The 18526-nt window shown below is 32.1% G+C and overlaps 1 protein-coding gene across 1 annotated transcript; it reads right to left on the bottom strand.

Moving 5' to 3' along the window:
- Positions 1-68: 68 nt before the first annotated feature.
- LOC124888449 (disease resistance protein RPV1-like) lies at positions 69-17509 on the bottom strand. Its single transcript, XM_047398712.1, has 2 exons — positions 16956-17509; positions 69-549 (listed from the first exon to the last, which is right to left on the bottom strand). The coding sequence occupies exons 1-2, from the start codon at positions 17450-17452 to the stop codon at positions 69-71; spliced, it is 978 nt and encodes a 325-aa protein (XP_047254668.1). The 5' UTR covers positions 17453-17509.
- Positions 17510-18526: the final 1017 nt, after the last annotated feature.

Below are 18526 nucleotides of genomic sequence, written 5' to 3' on the forward strand. Positions count from 1 at the left end.
ACGTCTCGTTAACGATGTCTTCTATCAGAACTTCTCTGTTTCTAGTACTAATGACAACCCTGCTTCCTTCAAATAACCAATTTCCCCCCCCCAATTAGTGCCTTTAGTATGTTTACATCATCAACATCATCTAAGACCAGCAGGATGCGCTTTTCTCGAAGCATTCGTCTGAACTTTACTCTTCCCTCATGTGCATTATCAGGGGAGAAGGAGAGCGCCTTGCTTGGGAAAAGGCCCTGTATGATTTTCTTCTGAAGGGACATAATGCCTTGCTGAGCAGCTATTTCCTTAACATTCAAGATAAAAGTCCTGTGTGTAAAATGACAAGCAAGTTTATTGTAAAGAGCCATAGAAAGAGTTGTTTTACCAACTCCTCCTATTCCATGCAACCCCAAGATTTTGACACCATTGCGCTTGACATCCAACTGTCTAATGAGTTCTTCCAAGCTGTAATCAATTCCAACAAGAAATGGAGCTACAGCCATTGGGGACTTGCTTAATTCATGCAAAACTCTTATCACCAAAGACTGAATCAACTGTGACTCGTCACTGTAGAATGGATCAATGGAAGCAAATTAATTAAGACCAAGTCACAAAAGCAACGACTGGAGTGGGAGAGTCAGATCGAAAAGAGTATTCCTCACTTCTTTCCCTCATTCAAAATCGTGCATGAGACTTTCATCTCACATGGCTCCTAAGTAATAAAAGAAAGAAGATCCCATTTTCTTTCTTATTTGATTACCTTCCTCGCGTATGTATAAAACTGAATCTATTCGATTTCTAAAAAGTATTACCACTTAGGTGGTCTTATACATTTCCTAACAAGCATGTAAGAGGAAGTTCAGAGGTAAACAAAAATGATAATGTCACGACACAAACTAAGGGGCCGTGACCGGCACTCGGCAGCTTCTCCCTGCCGAATGAACTCTTATCCCTATATCAGTCACCATAGATGTGCTCTTTATGGAACCATCATATCGACAACGACAAACATGAATTATACCAAACAATAATAAAAGAAGGAACTTCCAACACTCTCACAAACACTACAACACCAAAATAATGCCAACATAACAATTATTAAAACATAAGTTTTAATCATCAAAGCATAGTTCAAATACACTTGGGTATCCACAAAATGATCATGAGCTTCATAATCGTAAAACATATACATAAACATCATTTTACATGTCGAAACTTGCATCCATTCACCCCGTACAAGCACAAGCCCACAATTTAAATCATAAATATCAATTATGAAATTTATCAAACACTTGAAATGAATGCTTTTAGATGAAAATATTTTAGAAGGTATGACTCCACGTATCTCAATCCTAAGCATGTGCGATTGGACTCGCGCGTTCAATAATGTCCCACATTAGTCAATCTACTCGTAAGGTACCCTAATTTAATAATTAGAGACTCAGGGTTTTAAGAGGTTTTGAATGGAAAATAAAAAAGTGTGTTTTTTTCTTAAAAAGACATCAAGAGAAAGGATGCAATTTGAATAGACACCTTTTCGGATTGAATGGTTATGATCTTTTCAATGAGTTGTGACTTTTTCAAAGAGTTGCATCTTTATGAATGAATGTACCTTTATGAACCATTGCTTCTCTTCATGAAGCAACACCTTGATGGCTATAAATACTTTTTTTCTCAGGTAAAGAATTTTTTTCGAGTTGAAAAACAATCTTCTTCTTCTAAAAACTCTCGTGTGATCATCAAATCATTCACTGCGTTCGAAGTTTCTGAAAATTTAAGGTACCACTATTTTCAGAAAGAGAATCATTTTATTCTGGGAGGAAAGATTTCATAACCTCGGGTACTTGAGGGAATAAATTCCTTAAGGACACACCGCTGTTTCATTTTCTTTCTTAAAGTTGATAAACACATCATTTTGATAGTTCATTTGATTATTCATTTGGACTTGTGTTGTTGTAACTTCATTGTAGTTCTTGAAAGTTGTTCTTGAACTTAGTATTGAAATTTGGGTTGAAAATACAGATTTTTGTACCTGAAACAACAATCTTAAGGAATTTACTAATCTGTATTGTTTGGTTTTACTGTTTTTCAGTAAGTATTGATAGTTCTTCAATTATTTGAAACTTCATTTTGATAGTTTATAAGTTGGTTGAACTTGTGTTGAAGTTCTTGACATTTGGTTTTGCTATTTTCCAAAAAATAATTTGAACTTCATTTTGTTGATGTTTATAAGTTGGGATGAACTTATTGTTAAAAGTTCAAAGTTGTAAATACATAGTTTAAACTTAATTTGATTGTTCATATGTTAATTTGAACATGTGTTTGAAGTTATTGTTGAAAAATACAGATTTTACCAAATTCCAAAAAAAAAAACAACGATCTTAAGGAAATTATAAAAATATTTTTTATGCTTGTTTGGTGAAAAGAAAAAAAATTTATCACCATTTATAAATCAGTTATTGGTTAATCTGTCTTGGGTCTGATTTTGTGGAGACTAAAATTTTTTGATTTTCGCTCCCTCGGTTAAAAGAATATAAAAATTTCATCGAGAAATCAGTCCAAAAATTTGGTTCAAAGAATATAAAAACTTTAACGATTCATTAAAATCTCTATATTGATTTCTGGAGTTTAAAACCTATGGGGTTTCACTCTGTTCGAATTTGATTCTGATTTGAAGTCAGAAAAACTTTGTCAGGTTTCAAAGTTCATTCGGTTGATGATTTGTAGATATAAAAACTTCATCATTGACTAGAAACAAGTCGGCTAAAGATAAAAGTCTTTATTGCTAGTATTTTAGAATACTAAAGTGTATGTCAAGGATTGACAGGATAATGATGAATGAAACTGAACAACAAATTGGTTCAATTTCTGTTGTGAATGGTGTTGTCCCTACGATAATCAATGTTGAGTCATTAAGTCGTTCAGATATTGCTCTAGCATTGGGAATGACAGTGAAACCAGGAAAAAATATATATTTTGGTGTGAACTTCAAAGAATGACAACAAATGATGTCATTTTGGCTGACCAAATTTGAAATGCAAATATTCACAAGTATAGATCCTTATACTCCAATAAGAGTGAAGATGATCAGCAAGTTCATAATGTTGTCTATACTTTAGTCCTTAATATTATATAGTATTTTTCAGGTAGATGGTCTGATAATAGTATGACTATTAAAACAATGCTTCAGAATTTAAGATGTAAAAGTCTCACATCTTTTAGATGGTATAAAGATGTGTTCCTATCCAGAGTTATGGAATTACCAGAGAGTAATAACTCTCACTAAAAGTCTAAATTTATAGATGGGCTACCAACACTTTTTGCAGAATGGGTTCGGAATACTCTTAGAAGTTCCGCAACAAGTATTAACTATGATGAGTACACATATGGAAAGCTGATTAATATTTGTACTCAAGAAAGGCTATCCTTATGTAATGAGATTAGACTAAATCAACAGATCAAGAGATGTCATTTTAATGAAAGACAATAATTAGGCGAATTTTATGAGCAATTTGCCATCGATATTCCTAGGAGCTCTAGAGAACCTTATAGACATAAGAAGAAAAAAGAGTCTCCTCATAGGAAGACTAAGAGGATTGCAAATAATATAGAAGAAGGAAGAATTTTAAGGCAAAAAAGGATTTTATTAAATTCAAAAAGCCTAATGTTTGCTACAGATATAGGAGGATAGGCCATTTTGCTAAAGATTATAAGGTTAAGGAAATGATTAAGAATCTCAGTATAGATGATGAGATTAAACAATCTTTATGCAAAATATTGCTTACTTCTTCTCAGGAGAATTCAAGTCCGGAACATAGTGATGCTGAGAAAGAATCTACAGATGAAGATTTATGAGTTCTTCATAATGAGGATTACATGTTTTCTAAAGATAAATGTTTACCTTGTCAAATAGGACAACCTTGTAATAACACTGAGGAAGATGATGTTCTTTATAATATTTATTCTCAATTTCAAGAATTGAAAATAAATGTTCTAGAAAACGATAAGCTGATAGCTCTTCTTGAAATTATAGAAGATCCTCAATTAATGAGTCAAATGGACAAACCTTCCACAAGTTCTTCTAAAGAACAAATGGAACTTCCCTCCCCAAAGAGTCCTTATATCATGACGAAAGTTCAAAGACTTCTCAAGGAAAAGACAAAGGCTGTTAATACTCCTGCAACAACCCAAGACTTAAAATTAGAGATTGATAATCTCAAGAAGGAAATTGTCCTCCTCAAAGATAGTAATATAATTCTAGATAAACGAATATCTACTTTAGAGAATCAGGGACTAGTCACCAATGAGGTAGATAACAGTCTTAGCTTACCAGAAGAAGAATTTCTTCAGACTCTAGAAATTATAACTTAGAAAAAATTTTATGCTAAAGTAGCTCTTTTAATTTATCACAATTTTAAAAAAGTGTTTACAACTCTCATTAATAGTGGGACAGATTGAAATTGCATACAAGACGGTTTGATACATTCAAAAAATATTTTCATAAAATCACTCGTATTTTAAGAAATGCTAGTGGTCATAGAATGAGATTTGAATATAAAATACTGAAGGCATATCTTTGCCAAGGCAAAACCTATATGCCAGAAACATTTGTTTTAGTAAAAGATATTAGTGATGAAATTATTTTAGGAGTGCCATGATCTGTTCATATAAATCCTATCACTAGGTGGGATGAAAAGGGTGTAGGAGGCACTTTTAATAACAAAGAAATTATTTTTGAATGGTGTTTACCACCTTCTAAGAGATTTCTAAATCTAATAAAAGAAACAATACTTTCAAAAACTAGATAGGTTGATTTTCTTTAAAATGAAATTTGCAGTTTGACAATAGAAGAAACTTTGTAAAATACTAAACTAAATGATAAGATAGAATTTTTGAAAAACCAGTTTTCATAAAAATATGTGGAGACCATCCAAATGTTTTTTGAAAAAAGAAGAAACATGTGGTTGGTCTTCCATATGAAGATAATTTTAAAGAGGATAATATTTCTACCAAGGCAAGACCATGTCAAATGAATTCTGAATATTTGAAATTATACCAAAAAGAAATTGGTTCTCTTTTGCATAAAGGCCTTATAAGACCTTCTAAATCACCATGGTTATGCGCCATTCTTTATGTTAATAAACATGCTGAACAGGAGAGGGGTTCCGAGATTAGTTATTAATTATAAGCCTCTTAACAAAGTTTTAAAATGGACCAGATATCCAATTCTAAATAAAAAAATTTATTAGATAGATTCTACGACGCTATAATATTTTTAAAATTTGATTTAAAATCAAGTTATTGGCAAATCCAAATTACTGAGGCAGATAAATACAAATTCAATATAGTGATACAAATTGGATCACCGAATCGAATAAAGTAAAATTCACGAGTGAATATGTATTTACTTTAGGTGGAGGAACAGTCTCTTGAAAATCGTCCAAACAGACATGTATTGCCCATTCTATAATGAAACTTGAATTTATCGCTTTAGATGAAGCCGGTGAAAAAGCTGAATGGCTCCAAAATTTCTTGAAAGATATTCCTTATTGGCCCAAACCTTTGGCACCAGTATGTATATACTATGATAGCCAAGCAACGATAGGTAGAGCAGGGAGCATGATGTATAATGGTAAATCTCGACATATAAGACGAAAACATAATATCGTTAGAGAACTACTCTCCAATGAAATTATCACTGTTGACTATGTGAAGTTAAAGGATAATGTGCCGGATCTACTTACAAAAGATCTATCTAGAGAGGGAGTTGAGAGATCATCAAAGGAAATGGATTTAAGTCTTAGGACAAGTCAGCATGATGATAACTCTACCTAGCAGATTGGAGATTCCAAGAGCTAGGTTCAAGGAGATTAAACAATGTTGTGACTGACAGTTCAACATTGTCAATATATTCAACCCATTCTCATGATGTAGACAATGTTCAGGAAACCAGGACAAGGCTTATAGTTTGAAGCTTTTTAACGGGTTTTTAAGTTTGACAGATTTGATTAAATAGTTTGATCTATAGGATTAAACGTTTAGAAATCACCTATGTGAGGGTGAAGTGGAAGCCGCTTCAAGGAGAATGCTCGTAAATGCCTATTCTCTATGCTCTTATGAAACTAGAACGTGTTCATGGATGAAATGAACAAAATCGTGAGAACCATAAATGATAAAAAGTTGATTGTGTGACTTATATTGTCTAGGTGTACATTAAAGTTTGATGTTTCAAGGATATCAAATCTACCAATTGACCGATTGCATCCGATGCATGTTCACTACGAAAAATTCAAAGAAAAACCTATTTATCCAGATGCAATTAGTTTTTGCTTGTTGATCACACACTTGCCCGTAAATATTTTGTTAAAATAGTCATTTTCCATTCTTGTGGGGGATGTTGGATTTTTAAGAGGTGTGCATGAAAAATGAATAGGTGTTTTTTTCGAAAAGACACCAAGAGAAAGGATGCAATTTAAATAGGTACCTTTTCAGATTGAATGGTTATGACCTTTCCAATGGGTTGTGACTTTTTTGAAGAGGAAGAGTTGCACCTTTATGAATGGGTGCACCTTTTTGAACCATTGCTTCTTTTCATGAAGCAACACCTTGATGGCCATAAATACCTGAATTTTTCCTCAAGTAAAGAATGTTTTTTGAGTTGAAAAACAATCTTCTTATTCTTCTAAAAACTCTCGTGTAATTATCAAATCGTTGAGTGTGTTCGAACTCTCTGAAATTTTGAGGCCGTACTGCTATTTTCAAAAAGAGAATTATTTTATCCTGGGAAGATTTCATAACCTCGGGTATTTAAGTGAAAAAAATTTCTTAAGGAGATACCGTGCATTCGGTGGACTTGATTCTACAATTTTCTGCTTCAACTTCTTCCTTAAAGTTGATAAACACTTCATTTTGATAGTTCATTGATTATTCATTTGGACTTGTGTTTGAAGTTGTTGTAACTTCATTGTAGTTTTTGAAAGTTGTTCTTGAACTTAGTATTAAAGTTTGGGTTGAAACATACAGATTTTTGTACCTGGAACAATATCAACATCGTGGGCGGGGGAGCTAGGTAAGGCGAAGGGAGTTCATGAACCCCTTCAGCAGAGAAATACACTATTTATATATTGTTAAATTATATTTTTATTTATATAAAGTGAGTGTTGAATCACCTTCAATTTTTTTCACTTCTTCGTAATTTAAACCCCTTAGTAAAAATTCTAGACCTGTCAACATGATTAAATTGACAACTAGAGCTCAGCATTAGGGCCTAGAAATAACCATACAATTGAAAAACTGAAATGAATCTCGTTTTTTCCAACTTTTGTCCATTGCTCACCACTCATTTACAGTATCTACCACTATTAGACCTTTGAGGTCCATCCACAAATCAATTAAACTCACCCCCAACGACCTGGAGATGAGCCATAGTGCTAGCTTCCAACCAATAGGTCAATCCCACCATTGTTTGCTAGCATTTGGACAGATTTTTGAAGTAGATTTTAAAAATTTACAAAAATTTATCTTCACGTAACTGTTTTGGCGATCTGCTTCAAATATTTTTAAGTTTTCAAAAATGGGCTCAGACCTATTTTTGGATTTTTAGGACTTCTACTCATACAACTTCGAAGTTTTTTTCAAGTAAAATGCATGTCATATATAACTTCAAATTCCAATAATCACAATTTTAAAAACTCAAATTTCAAGTTTCAACTTCCAATTACATAAACAATAGCCAAGAATTTTTATGTTCTTACTTCTTAGTTGAACCTTTGGATTTTAGAAAAAATCATTGTGGCATATGAGGTTAGTCTTAGCAGACGGTACATCGGAGACAATTTCTTTATCTCACCTATCACTGTAAATCAAAACAACCTCTCTACCTCACCTCTGAGATATTGATATAAACTGCGTACAAGTATGGAAATACACTAGTACGTTCTTGTTAGGTTAAGATTCTTTATAGCAATCATACAATAAGCATAGTTTAATATACCTAAATAATGTTCTCCTTTATGATTGGAGTGGGATTTAGGGGGCAATTTGGATGCTAAGATATTGCTTCAAAAATCATAATTAACCTTCAAAAATGGGCTATGCTTTTTCTGAAGGTTAAGCTATGTGGGATAGTGAACATTTCTTCTCCTGCTCTTTTTAGAGCACTTCATTCTACATTTGTTTTCATCTCCAATCAACCATACCATTTCCATTTCCTTTAACTTGATACTTAAAAATAATTTTTCAATTTACTTTTAAAATTAATTTTTTTTATTATATTTTTATTTACTCTATTAAATAACTAATAAAATAATAATAATCAAATTTAGAGTTTCAAAGGATTATTAATAAGGTTAATTTAGTAAAATACACTCATATTTAAAAACATTTTAAGAGATGTGTTAAGTCAACAAAGACCAAGTAAAACGAAGCGAGAAGAGCACATACCCAGGTCAAATTGAATTATCAATGTGTTATGTAAATTTTTATTGTTATTTCATGTTTGATGGTAATATAATTCTGACGTATAAACATCACATTTAATTTTCTATGTAAAGAGGTCAAAAACATACATCTTCGTTAATTTAAAACTAAAATTAAAACTAACATAAGGGCAGCCCGGTGCACTAAAATTACTATTATGCGCGATGTCCGGAGAAGCTGTTATGAAATATATATAGCAAAGAAGAAGAATAGAAAAGAGAGAAAAAGTAATTATTATTTCTCTTGAGATTCTCTTGATGGGTTGAATTATAATAAAGAAAAACCCTTTTATTTATAGGGAAAAATTAACCTTGGGGTTTCTAATTTTTTCATAAATAGACATTCACTATATATAGTAAAATAGACATTCACTATATATGGTAAAGAAGACATTCTGATAATATATTTATAACACTCCCCTTGAATATCTAATTTATAGATAATGTGCCTCGTTGAAGGGGAGCCTTAGAGTAACTGGTAAAGTTGTTGCCATGTGACCAGGAGGTCACGGGTTCAAGCCTTGAAAACAGCCTCTAGCAGAAATGCAAGGTAAGGCTGCGTACGATACACCCTTGTGGTGGGGCCCTTTCCCGAACACCGCATATAGCGGTAGCTTTAGTGCACCGGGCTGCCCTTTTTAGATAATGTGCCTCGTTAAAATCTTATTAGAAAAAATCCAGTGAAAAATAGATCTAGTGAAGGAAAAAGAGTACACATCTCTAACAATACGCTGCCTTATTAAAAACCTTACAAGGAAAACCCAGTGGGACAAAATTTCGTAAGAAAAAAAATAGTACAATGCATATTAACTCCCCCTAATGAGAACATTGTTGAAACTTTGCATTCCGACCTTGTGCACGATCTTCTTGAAAGTTGCAATTGGAGGAGATTTGGTGAATAAATTAGCCATATTGTCACTTGAAAGAATCTGTTGCACGTTAATATCACTATTTTTTTGTAGCTCGTGTGTATAGAAAAACTTTGACGAAATGTACTTTGTTCTATCTCTTTGAGTCCTCCCTTAAGTTGTGTTGTGCATGCTGCATTATCCTCATAAAAAATCATGGGTACTTTATCACATTTCAAATAATATTTTTTGCGAATGAGATGTATTGTGGACCTCAACCACACACACTCTCGGCTTGCTTTATGAATAGCTATTATCTCAGCATGGTTTGATGAAGGGGCTATGATAGACTGCTTTGTATATCTCCAAGATATGACAGTACCCCTACGTATGAACGCATAGCTTATTTGAGATCGAGCTATAAACGGGTCAGATAAATACCCAACATCAGCATAACCAACAAGATTGTGACTGTTAGAATGAAATAAGCTCATATGTTTGATCTCATTCCAATGTCTCTTAGTAGTAGCAGAACTATACCTTGCTAATAAATTGACTGAAAAAGGCTATGTCATTCCTTCTAGTATTTGCAAGATTTATTAGTGCACTAATTGCACTAAGATATAGTACTTCATAACCAAGGAGTTTCTCATTCTTTTCTTAAGGTCGGAATGAATCCTTATTCAATTATGCATGTTTTTCATTTAACCAAATATTCTATTACTTTGAAAACTTTTCAAGAGTTTCAATAATTTTTAAGCTATAAACTTATACAATATAAGGATAATAAATAAGTTTCCCAGAAACTTTTATATTATTCAAACATTTTGAATCCTTAAAAAGTTTTCATATAAATTTTGTCAAGTGATAATTTTCAGCATTTCATGCCTGACATCTTCAAGTGTCTGGTATGCAAATCAAATAAGTTTATGCTTGCCAAGATGCATCCTTTCATATCACTTGATAAATATTTTTATGTCAGCATGCTTAAATAAACATAGAATTTAGATCCTCGTAATCTTTCACAATATTGTGCCAATATTGTATCAAAAATATTAATGATATTTCATTTCGTATCGATTCACAGTGTGACATAACATTTTGAGATCTCATTGCTTCTTTATTTTCAGGTACCTGAACCTCTCATAAAGTTTCATGAAGTGTTATTTCATAGGCTTTTCAAGAGCACATTTCCTTCTTATTATGATTATTTACTCCTTATCCTTTTCAAAGATTATTTCATTTGGAACCGATTGATTTACCACACTTCATGCATGTATAGACTTTGTCCTTCATGAACACAAAATAGGAGCACTTGCAGCTTAAATATGAGATGAGTTCGGCATTTGACTTGAATTATCTTTTGAATGAGAATCTGATGATAAATCTTTACATATTTCATAGCTGCTTATAATCTCCCCCTTATATTAGAAAAACTAACATACATTCTCCATCTTTTTTGAGGAATCCATCTTTGTACATTATGGTAAATTCATTAATCGTACACCGCACATCAAAATTATTAGATGGAATAATTGATTCCTGACCTTGAACCAATTGAGAGGGAAGAAATAATCATAATTTATTGATCTAATGCATACAAGTTCTATTGTATTCAACATATCATATTTTATACAAACACATGAAGCTTTGTTCTCATTAGTAATGATTTAGCTACTTATCAAAGGCATTCCATGCCAAATCATTATCATCAAGATGAATTGTCTTGATTATACAATCTAAAAGTTATGCTCTTAAATCAATTTTATTGAGAAAGCAACTTTATGAATGTCAAACTGCAGGTTGATAAGAAACGTACAAGTGATCATCTTATATTGATGCATCTTAAGGGATCACATGACTGGTGAACGGGTCCATATTCACCTTTTATACATTTCAGATTTTGAGGGATCAAATCCCAACATTTGTTGGTCCAACCAACTTATCATGAGAACACGCAATATTAAAAATAATGAAGAATTTTCTAATTCTTCAATATATGTTCAATACTCAATATGCACATCTTTGAGATGTCACAATCGTTCATGTCAATTTATGAACTTTTATTCTAGCAAACTCTAAGTTTATCATGACATGTACCTTTTACTTTAGTAAATTTTAGATTTACTATTACATGAATAAATTTTAAATTTACTAATTTAGCAGTAGATTTCAAAATAACTCTTCTAAGATATTCAGCCTCTTTCGGAGGTGAATTGTGATACCATCACAATCAAGTGCACGTTTGCATTAATAAGCTTCTCATTCCCCATGAATGAAATCTAATCGTACCTTAAGCCTATCAAATTGTGATAGCTTATAACTTCTTTCATGATATTGCTACTTCAGGAGCACATCGAGGCATACATATCTTCCAAAGTATATCATATATTGCTACCACATTCATTTCAAGAATGGAGCAAATTGTCATCTTTCAGACTTATCATATATTGCTACCACATTCACTTCATGGAATGTAGCATATTCAATGAACAAGTTTCATGACTTTTTATCAAATACATATTATTGTTTGCCTTAGCCATCATAATATCATTAATATGGTGCATTGAGATTCAAACTCAACGTATTATCCATATAAAGGTATCTTAGGCTATAAATCAATTGGATTTTGAACCCAACATCTTATCATCATGGTGCATTGGAACTTGTAACTCAATCATGGTGCATTAAACTTGTAACTCAATGCCTTACCCTCTTAATGAGATGAGACTTAATTCATCATCATATCATTTAACAATATTATTCTTCATGGACAAATTAAAAGCATAAGTGGTACCAAATCAAATTATATTTCCTCAAATTCAACAATAATTATATCATTAATTAGTAGCAAAAGATAAAAACATAAGGAATTATTAACTTTGAAATTACCTTTAGATTTATAATCTCACCTTGTTTGGCAGAGTCTCGTATTGATAACGTGTTATGAAATATAAAGCAAAGAAGAACAATAGAGAAGAGAGAAAGAATAATTATTATTTCTCTTGAGATTCTATTGATGGGTTGAATTACAATGAAGGAAAAACCCTTTATGTATAGGGGAAAACTAAACAATGAAGGAAAACCCTTTTATTTATAGGGGAAAACTAACCTTGGAGTTTCTAATTTTTTCATAAATAGACATTCACTATATATGATAAAATAGACATTCAGTGCATATAGTAAAGTAGACATTCAATATATATAGTAATATATTTATAACATAAGTTGTTTATTTAAATTGTGCCTGCAGAATAAGGAATAAAATAATGGAAAAATTACATAAATATACAAGTTAGCTATTAGTTATTACATAATATCCCTATTTTGAAAAGTAATTACAAATATCCCATATTAATTACACAAAATCTCTTCCTTTTATTATTTCTCTCTCTTCCGTCTTATACATTCCAAACACCCGAGTTTTGCTCCAACTTTGTGCTTCTTATTCTCCGCCTAAAATCAAGCTTATGTGATTTGGGGGTCTCAAAGTTATCAAGCATTAACTAAACAAAGTGATTAATTTCATCACCACCTTCATTTAATTTTGAGTTTTTTTTTTCAACTTTACCAAATCAAAAATTGTTCTGATTTTTTCTTTGTTTTGATTAATTTTGAGGTTCGTTGTTCTGATTTACCAAACAACAATTTTCGTTGTTGGTTAGTTCTAAAATTATCGAAACATTAATACAATTTTTCTTATACATTATTAGTTTATTTTAAGTTGTTACTGATATGTATCATGTCAACGTATTTGTTGAATTCATATGTATAGGAAAAATTGCTTCTTTTAGTTTGAAGAATACCCTATACATTTGACTGTTAGCCCGTTATTGTAATTACTTATGTATTTTAATTGCTTATACAATGGTCAGTTATGTATTAGTGAGCTTTAAATAGTTAAAAATCAAAGTAATTTTGTTGTATTGGATAGTTTATTCGTAAATGTGTTTTGTATAGGGAGTGCGGCCTGTATAAACCATCAAAATTTCTTATACATTAAGTAACTTTTAAAAACTGGTAGACTATTGTATTGTAACTGCTCATACATAGAAACGTATGTATTAGAGGAAACTGATAACATGATTATTTAGCATGTTAATCAAACATGAATTTTATATATATATATATATATATATATATATATATATATATATATATATATATATATATATATTGTGTTCATACATTTTGTGTTGTGATGTTTCAGATTTTTTTTCAATTTAAATTACGGTTACTATTTTTAAGCCTCCATAAAATTTATACATTAATTACTGCCGTTAATTAAGTTAGAGAATAATGGTGTATGATTTTATTTTCTTAATTTTAGATAAAACGGTTTATCTCATACATTGCTCTAACTTATAAGGTACAACAACATGTATATGCATTTTTCAAAATCTGAGAGAGAGAAACTGAATATGGGATCCTATGTAATTACTTTCATTTAAGGTGAAATTTTTGTTGTTTATACTAAAATAATCGAACCCTATAATTAGTACTGCTACAACTTTAAGATTCAAAATTAGTACTACTTTATTGAGTTAAATATTCTGGTACACACAATATGTTATTCGTAAAGTACGTAGAACAAGTTCAAAGAGAGTTGCATGCATGAGGTGCATTTCCAAGTAATTAGATTATTAGCTAAATGCCATTACATTAAATTTTGATTCTTTTAAAGAAATTTCTTTCAACGATTACTATTCCATTCGTTTTATATTATTTAGTCGTTGTGCGAAAAATAAAATTTTCCTTTTAAGAAATTTATTATTTATTTTCAACATTACCCATATCATTAAATAAGTACATTAAAGTATTCGTAGTCAAATTTAAATTTTCAAAGTATATATAATTAATAAAATTATTTTAGTAAAATAAACTCTTATAAAATATTTTCTTAAAAAAAATGTCAAATTAATATGCATCAAGTAATATAGAATGGAGAGCATAGTTTATGTTAGGTCAAACCCATCGACAGTCCCTAAACTTGACACGATTTTTCACTTTGGCACCTTAAGTAGACATTGTTCACTTTTGGCACCTCAAGTAGCCATTAAGTGTGTCATTTTGACACCTTTTGCTGATTCAGCAAAGAGAGTGTATTACACTTGCTTTTGGGAGCATGACAGGGGCATTTTTGTAATTTTATTTTTAATCTTTCTTCTCTTTCTTCTTCGCTCTTTAAACCCATTAACTTTCCCACATCATTATATACCCCCAATTATTTTTAAAAAAGACCAAAATTGTCTTTTCTTCTTCAAGCTTAACCTCCATTAATGGAGGTTGAGTTTTTCATGGATGCTAAACATGTCTCCTCATTCTCTTTGCGAGTGTGATTAGTTTAAGAAACACCCCAGCCCCCCTGCCCCAGCCCCCAACCTCAAACCAACCAACCAAATCTCCTTCTCCTAATACTCAGCGCCCCACCCCCACCGTACCCCACCTACGAATCATTCTCTAAAACACCCCAGTCTTCTTCCATTTTTGTACACCATTAATGACATTATTTTCTTTCAAGCAAAGAATAATGTCAAACATTAATGATTGACAAAAATGATGGAATTTTTTTTTAGAAAAATAAGCTTAAAATTCAAAATAATGGTAGAAAATTTTTCTTGATTTTCTTTTTTTTTTTTCCTGTTAATTCGATCAAAGAAGAGAAACCATTTTAAGAAGGGAGCCCATTTTAAGAAACAAGAATGGTTAAAATTAACGGAAGAAAAATGACACATTTTATAGCTTGTGTCTGAATAAAAATGTACGTTTTTGTGAAACTTGTGTTTGAAAATGACACATTTTATAACTTGTGTTTGAAGTTTGTGAAGCTTTTAATGCATATATGTCAACCTTAAAGAATGGGAGGTATGTTTATCATCCTTAGAAAATTTAACCTCCATTAATGGAGGTTAAGAAGGTTGGGTGGGGAAGACATTGTTGGGGGATTTTTTGCAATTATTTGGTAAAAAAAAATATTTGTCATTAATTTATTGGACATAAATATGATGTGGCAATTTAAATGAGTTTGCACAAAGCAATTGGCCATTTTATCCACGCTGGCAGCGAGTGAGATACGCTCACCCCTGATGATGTCGAAAGGTGTCAAAATGACACACTTTATGCCCACTTGAGGTGCCAAAAGTGAACAACATCCACTTGAGGTGTCAAAGTGAAAGGTCGTGCGAAGTTTAGGGGGCCGTCGATGGGTTTGGACTTTATGTTATATTAACATGATTGTATTAGATGCATGTTTTGGGCCCGTTTTGATTTGGCACCCAAAATTCGACCTTGACTTGAATAATCAGACTCCTATTCCAATCTTGACTCATGACTTTTGACCTCGATTCAAGATCCAACCCAAATCCAGATCATGACTCTTGACTGTTAACCTTGATATTGACCCGTGACCGACCCATTTGAGGTTGGGAGTTGGATCAAGGTCAATGTCGAGAGTCGGGACCAAGGTCGGGAATGGAGTCAAAAGTTGGATTGAGTTTGGTAATGGAAGTCGAGACCCAGGTCGGGGCTAGGGTAAAGAGTCAAGTGCAGGTTTGATTTTGGGATTTGGATCCCGTATCGGGAGTTGAGACTTGAGTCGGGTTCGGGAGTCGAGTAGTCATGAGGTTGAAAGAGAATTTTGAAAAATATTTTTCTTACTCTAAAAATAATTTTCAGAAAACGAGTGAATTTCTTACTTATCTTGTTATGTTCATAAGAAAAAAACATTATGTTAAAAGTATTTGTATATAAGGAAGGGGAGCCTTGGAGTAACTGATAAATGTGCATAGCGGTAGCTTTAGTGTACCGAACTGCCCCACCTTTTTTTTTTTTTTATAGATGAGGTGTTTTGACGGGTGGGACTTGGGAGGACACAATTAATATAGAATGTCACTTGAGGGACCTGTTTTTTCCACTTTCACTGGAAATTATTTTACATCTTTAAAGAACTTACTTTCTTAGAAAAAAATATTTTCTATGAATTTTGACCAATCAAAAATGAGAAAATTAAAAATTATTTTCCTCCATACCAAATACATTTGGGATTAGTCTGGTTTCACGTAATATATAGAGGGAGTATAAGCATTTTCTATCAAAATATTTATTCTTTTTTCTTTTAAAAAAATGGGGTATGGAGGAGGGCCACGATTGGATATATGGAATCGAACCATTACCAACAAAATGAACATTTTGATAGCAGACCAACTGATTAAGGTTCCCCTCAACCAAAATATTTCTCCACACTCGGATCCTGAGAATTTTCATTCATCATATTCTTGATGATAAATTTGACAAGCAATGAATATTAAAATCAATTCAATTTCAAAAGTTAGCTCAATAATAGAAATTGTGCCCAAGACGGCAAGACCATACGAGGAGATAAAATAAATTCACCTCCCCCTACACGTACGGAAGATCAACGCCTCTTTACATCATGGGGATTTAATTTCTCAAAACTCAAACCCAATAACTCACCTGACAAAATCAGCTCTAGTAAACAAAATTAACTCTAGTAATAATCACATTCTAGGGTTTCTCGTGTTAGATCTATTATTTAATTAACAAGTTTGATTCCAATTGGTTGGCTAGAGAGAATGAAAAGCAAGAAAATATTTAAATAAATATATATATAGAGTGAGAGAAATATTACCCATTATTGTAAACCCAACCAGAGATACCACCAACTCTTTCCATGGCATTTCTCCATCTCACCATCTTTTCCACTTCAAATCTTCCCTCCAATTTCTCAAAATCATTCAGAAATGGCCCTTTCTGCCTCCGAACATCCGACGGATCAACTCGATAAAACACAGGAAGAACAAGTTTTCCTAGCTCACATATCTTAGCTAATTCCTCGAGACACCATCTCGAGGAAGCGTAATTCGGGGAAATGATAGCAACTGCTGCAGCAGAGTCATTGATTGCCTCTATAAGACCAGGTGCGATCTCATCGCCCTGCGTTAATCCCTTATTGTCTATGAAAACTCGGATGCCTTTTGAGTATAAGGCGTTGTATAAGTTTTTTGTGATGTTTTCTCGAGTATCTTCGCCTCTAAAACTTAGAAACACGTCGTAATTCAGACGTAGAGATGAAAGTGAAGCAGTATATGTCTGATCCTGCTCCTGTTGCTGCTCGAACTCCTCCATTCTTAGCTAGCGCTGTGTGTATTCAGTACTGTCAAAAATGCTTTTTGTGTGCAGTACGTACCAATTATCATGTAATGTATATGTACCACATATATATTGCTGGGACCTGGGAGTAGTACTGTTCAAGAGGGTTATAAAAGGACATTTCATTTTCATTTTTTTCCTTTCTCATTTAGGATATTACCTCCTTCGTTTCAATTTATTTGATCTATTTTGATTTGGCACGCATTTGTTAGAAAGTAAAGAAGTTTTGAATTTTGTGATCTTATAATAAAGATATGTCAAACTATGTTGCTCGAACTATTCAAAAATGTCAATGGGTGAGTGTTGGATTCTCCAAAAGTAGTGTATTTCTTTAGAATTCGATATGGTTGTGGCATCAAAAGTGATGAGTCTAAGCAACTTTGATGTCAAATGTGCCAAAATAAATTTTAATCTTACGGTTTTAAACATTTCATATAGAAAGTTGACATTAAAGAATTGTTAAAAAGAAGGAAAGAATCATTCTTTTGTAAATGGACTAAAAAGAAATTAAAGTAAGCAAAATAAATTAAAACAATGAAATTACGTTTTGGGTAGACTTTCTGCTTTTGGGTTTGTCATCGATGTTTGGTATCTTATTGGGATTAGATTAATTTCATCAATTTGCAGACAAAATATTTATGTTAGGGCAAAATGCTTGACTTAAACATTCAATTCTATATGCTCAAACTCGAGGTGAACTCATGGTACGTTAGCGTATGATTTTGAAAATTTCGGTTCGCTAAGAATAACTTTCAATTTTTTAAAATGCTCTAGCAATATCATATTGAATTAGTTCGATATTTTAAAGTTCAGTTTCAATTTTGTACGGTACAATAAGTCGGTTAAACATGATGGTTCGATTTTGACTAACATGCCGCAAAGAATTAAGATCGACTTTGACAATGGTAAAAGCTCTTTCATGCTTAAAGTGAATTAAAAAAAATTGCTCAGTGTTGGTTGAAGACGGAGAAGATGCTTAAGTAATCTAATAAATAGAAAGTTGTATATAATTAAATTAGAAGTAAAGGTAACAAGCATTTTGTCTCTTTA

Source organism: Capsicum annuum, chromosome 11, assembly GCF_002878395.1.
Source record: "Capsicum annuum cultivar UCD-10X-F1 chromosome 11, UCD10Xv1.1, whole genome shotgun sequence".
Lineage (NCBI taxonomy): Eukaryota > Viridiplantae > Streptophyta > Magnoliopsida > Solanales > Solanaceae > Capsicum > Capsicum annuum.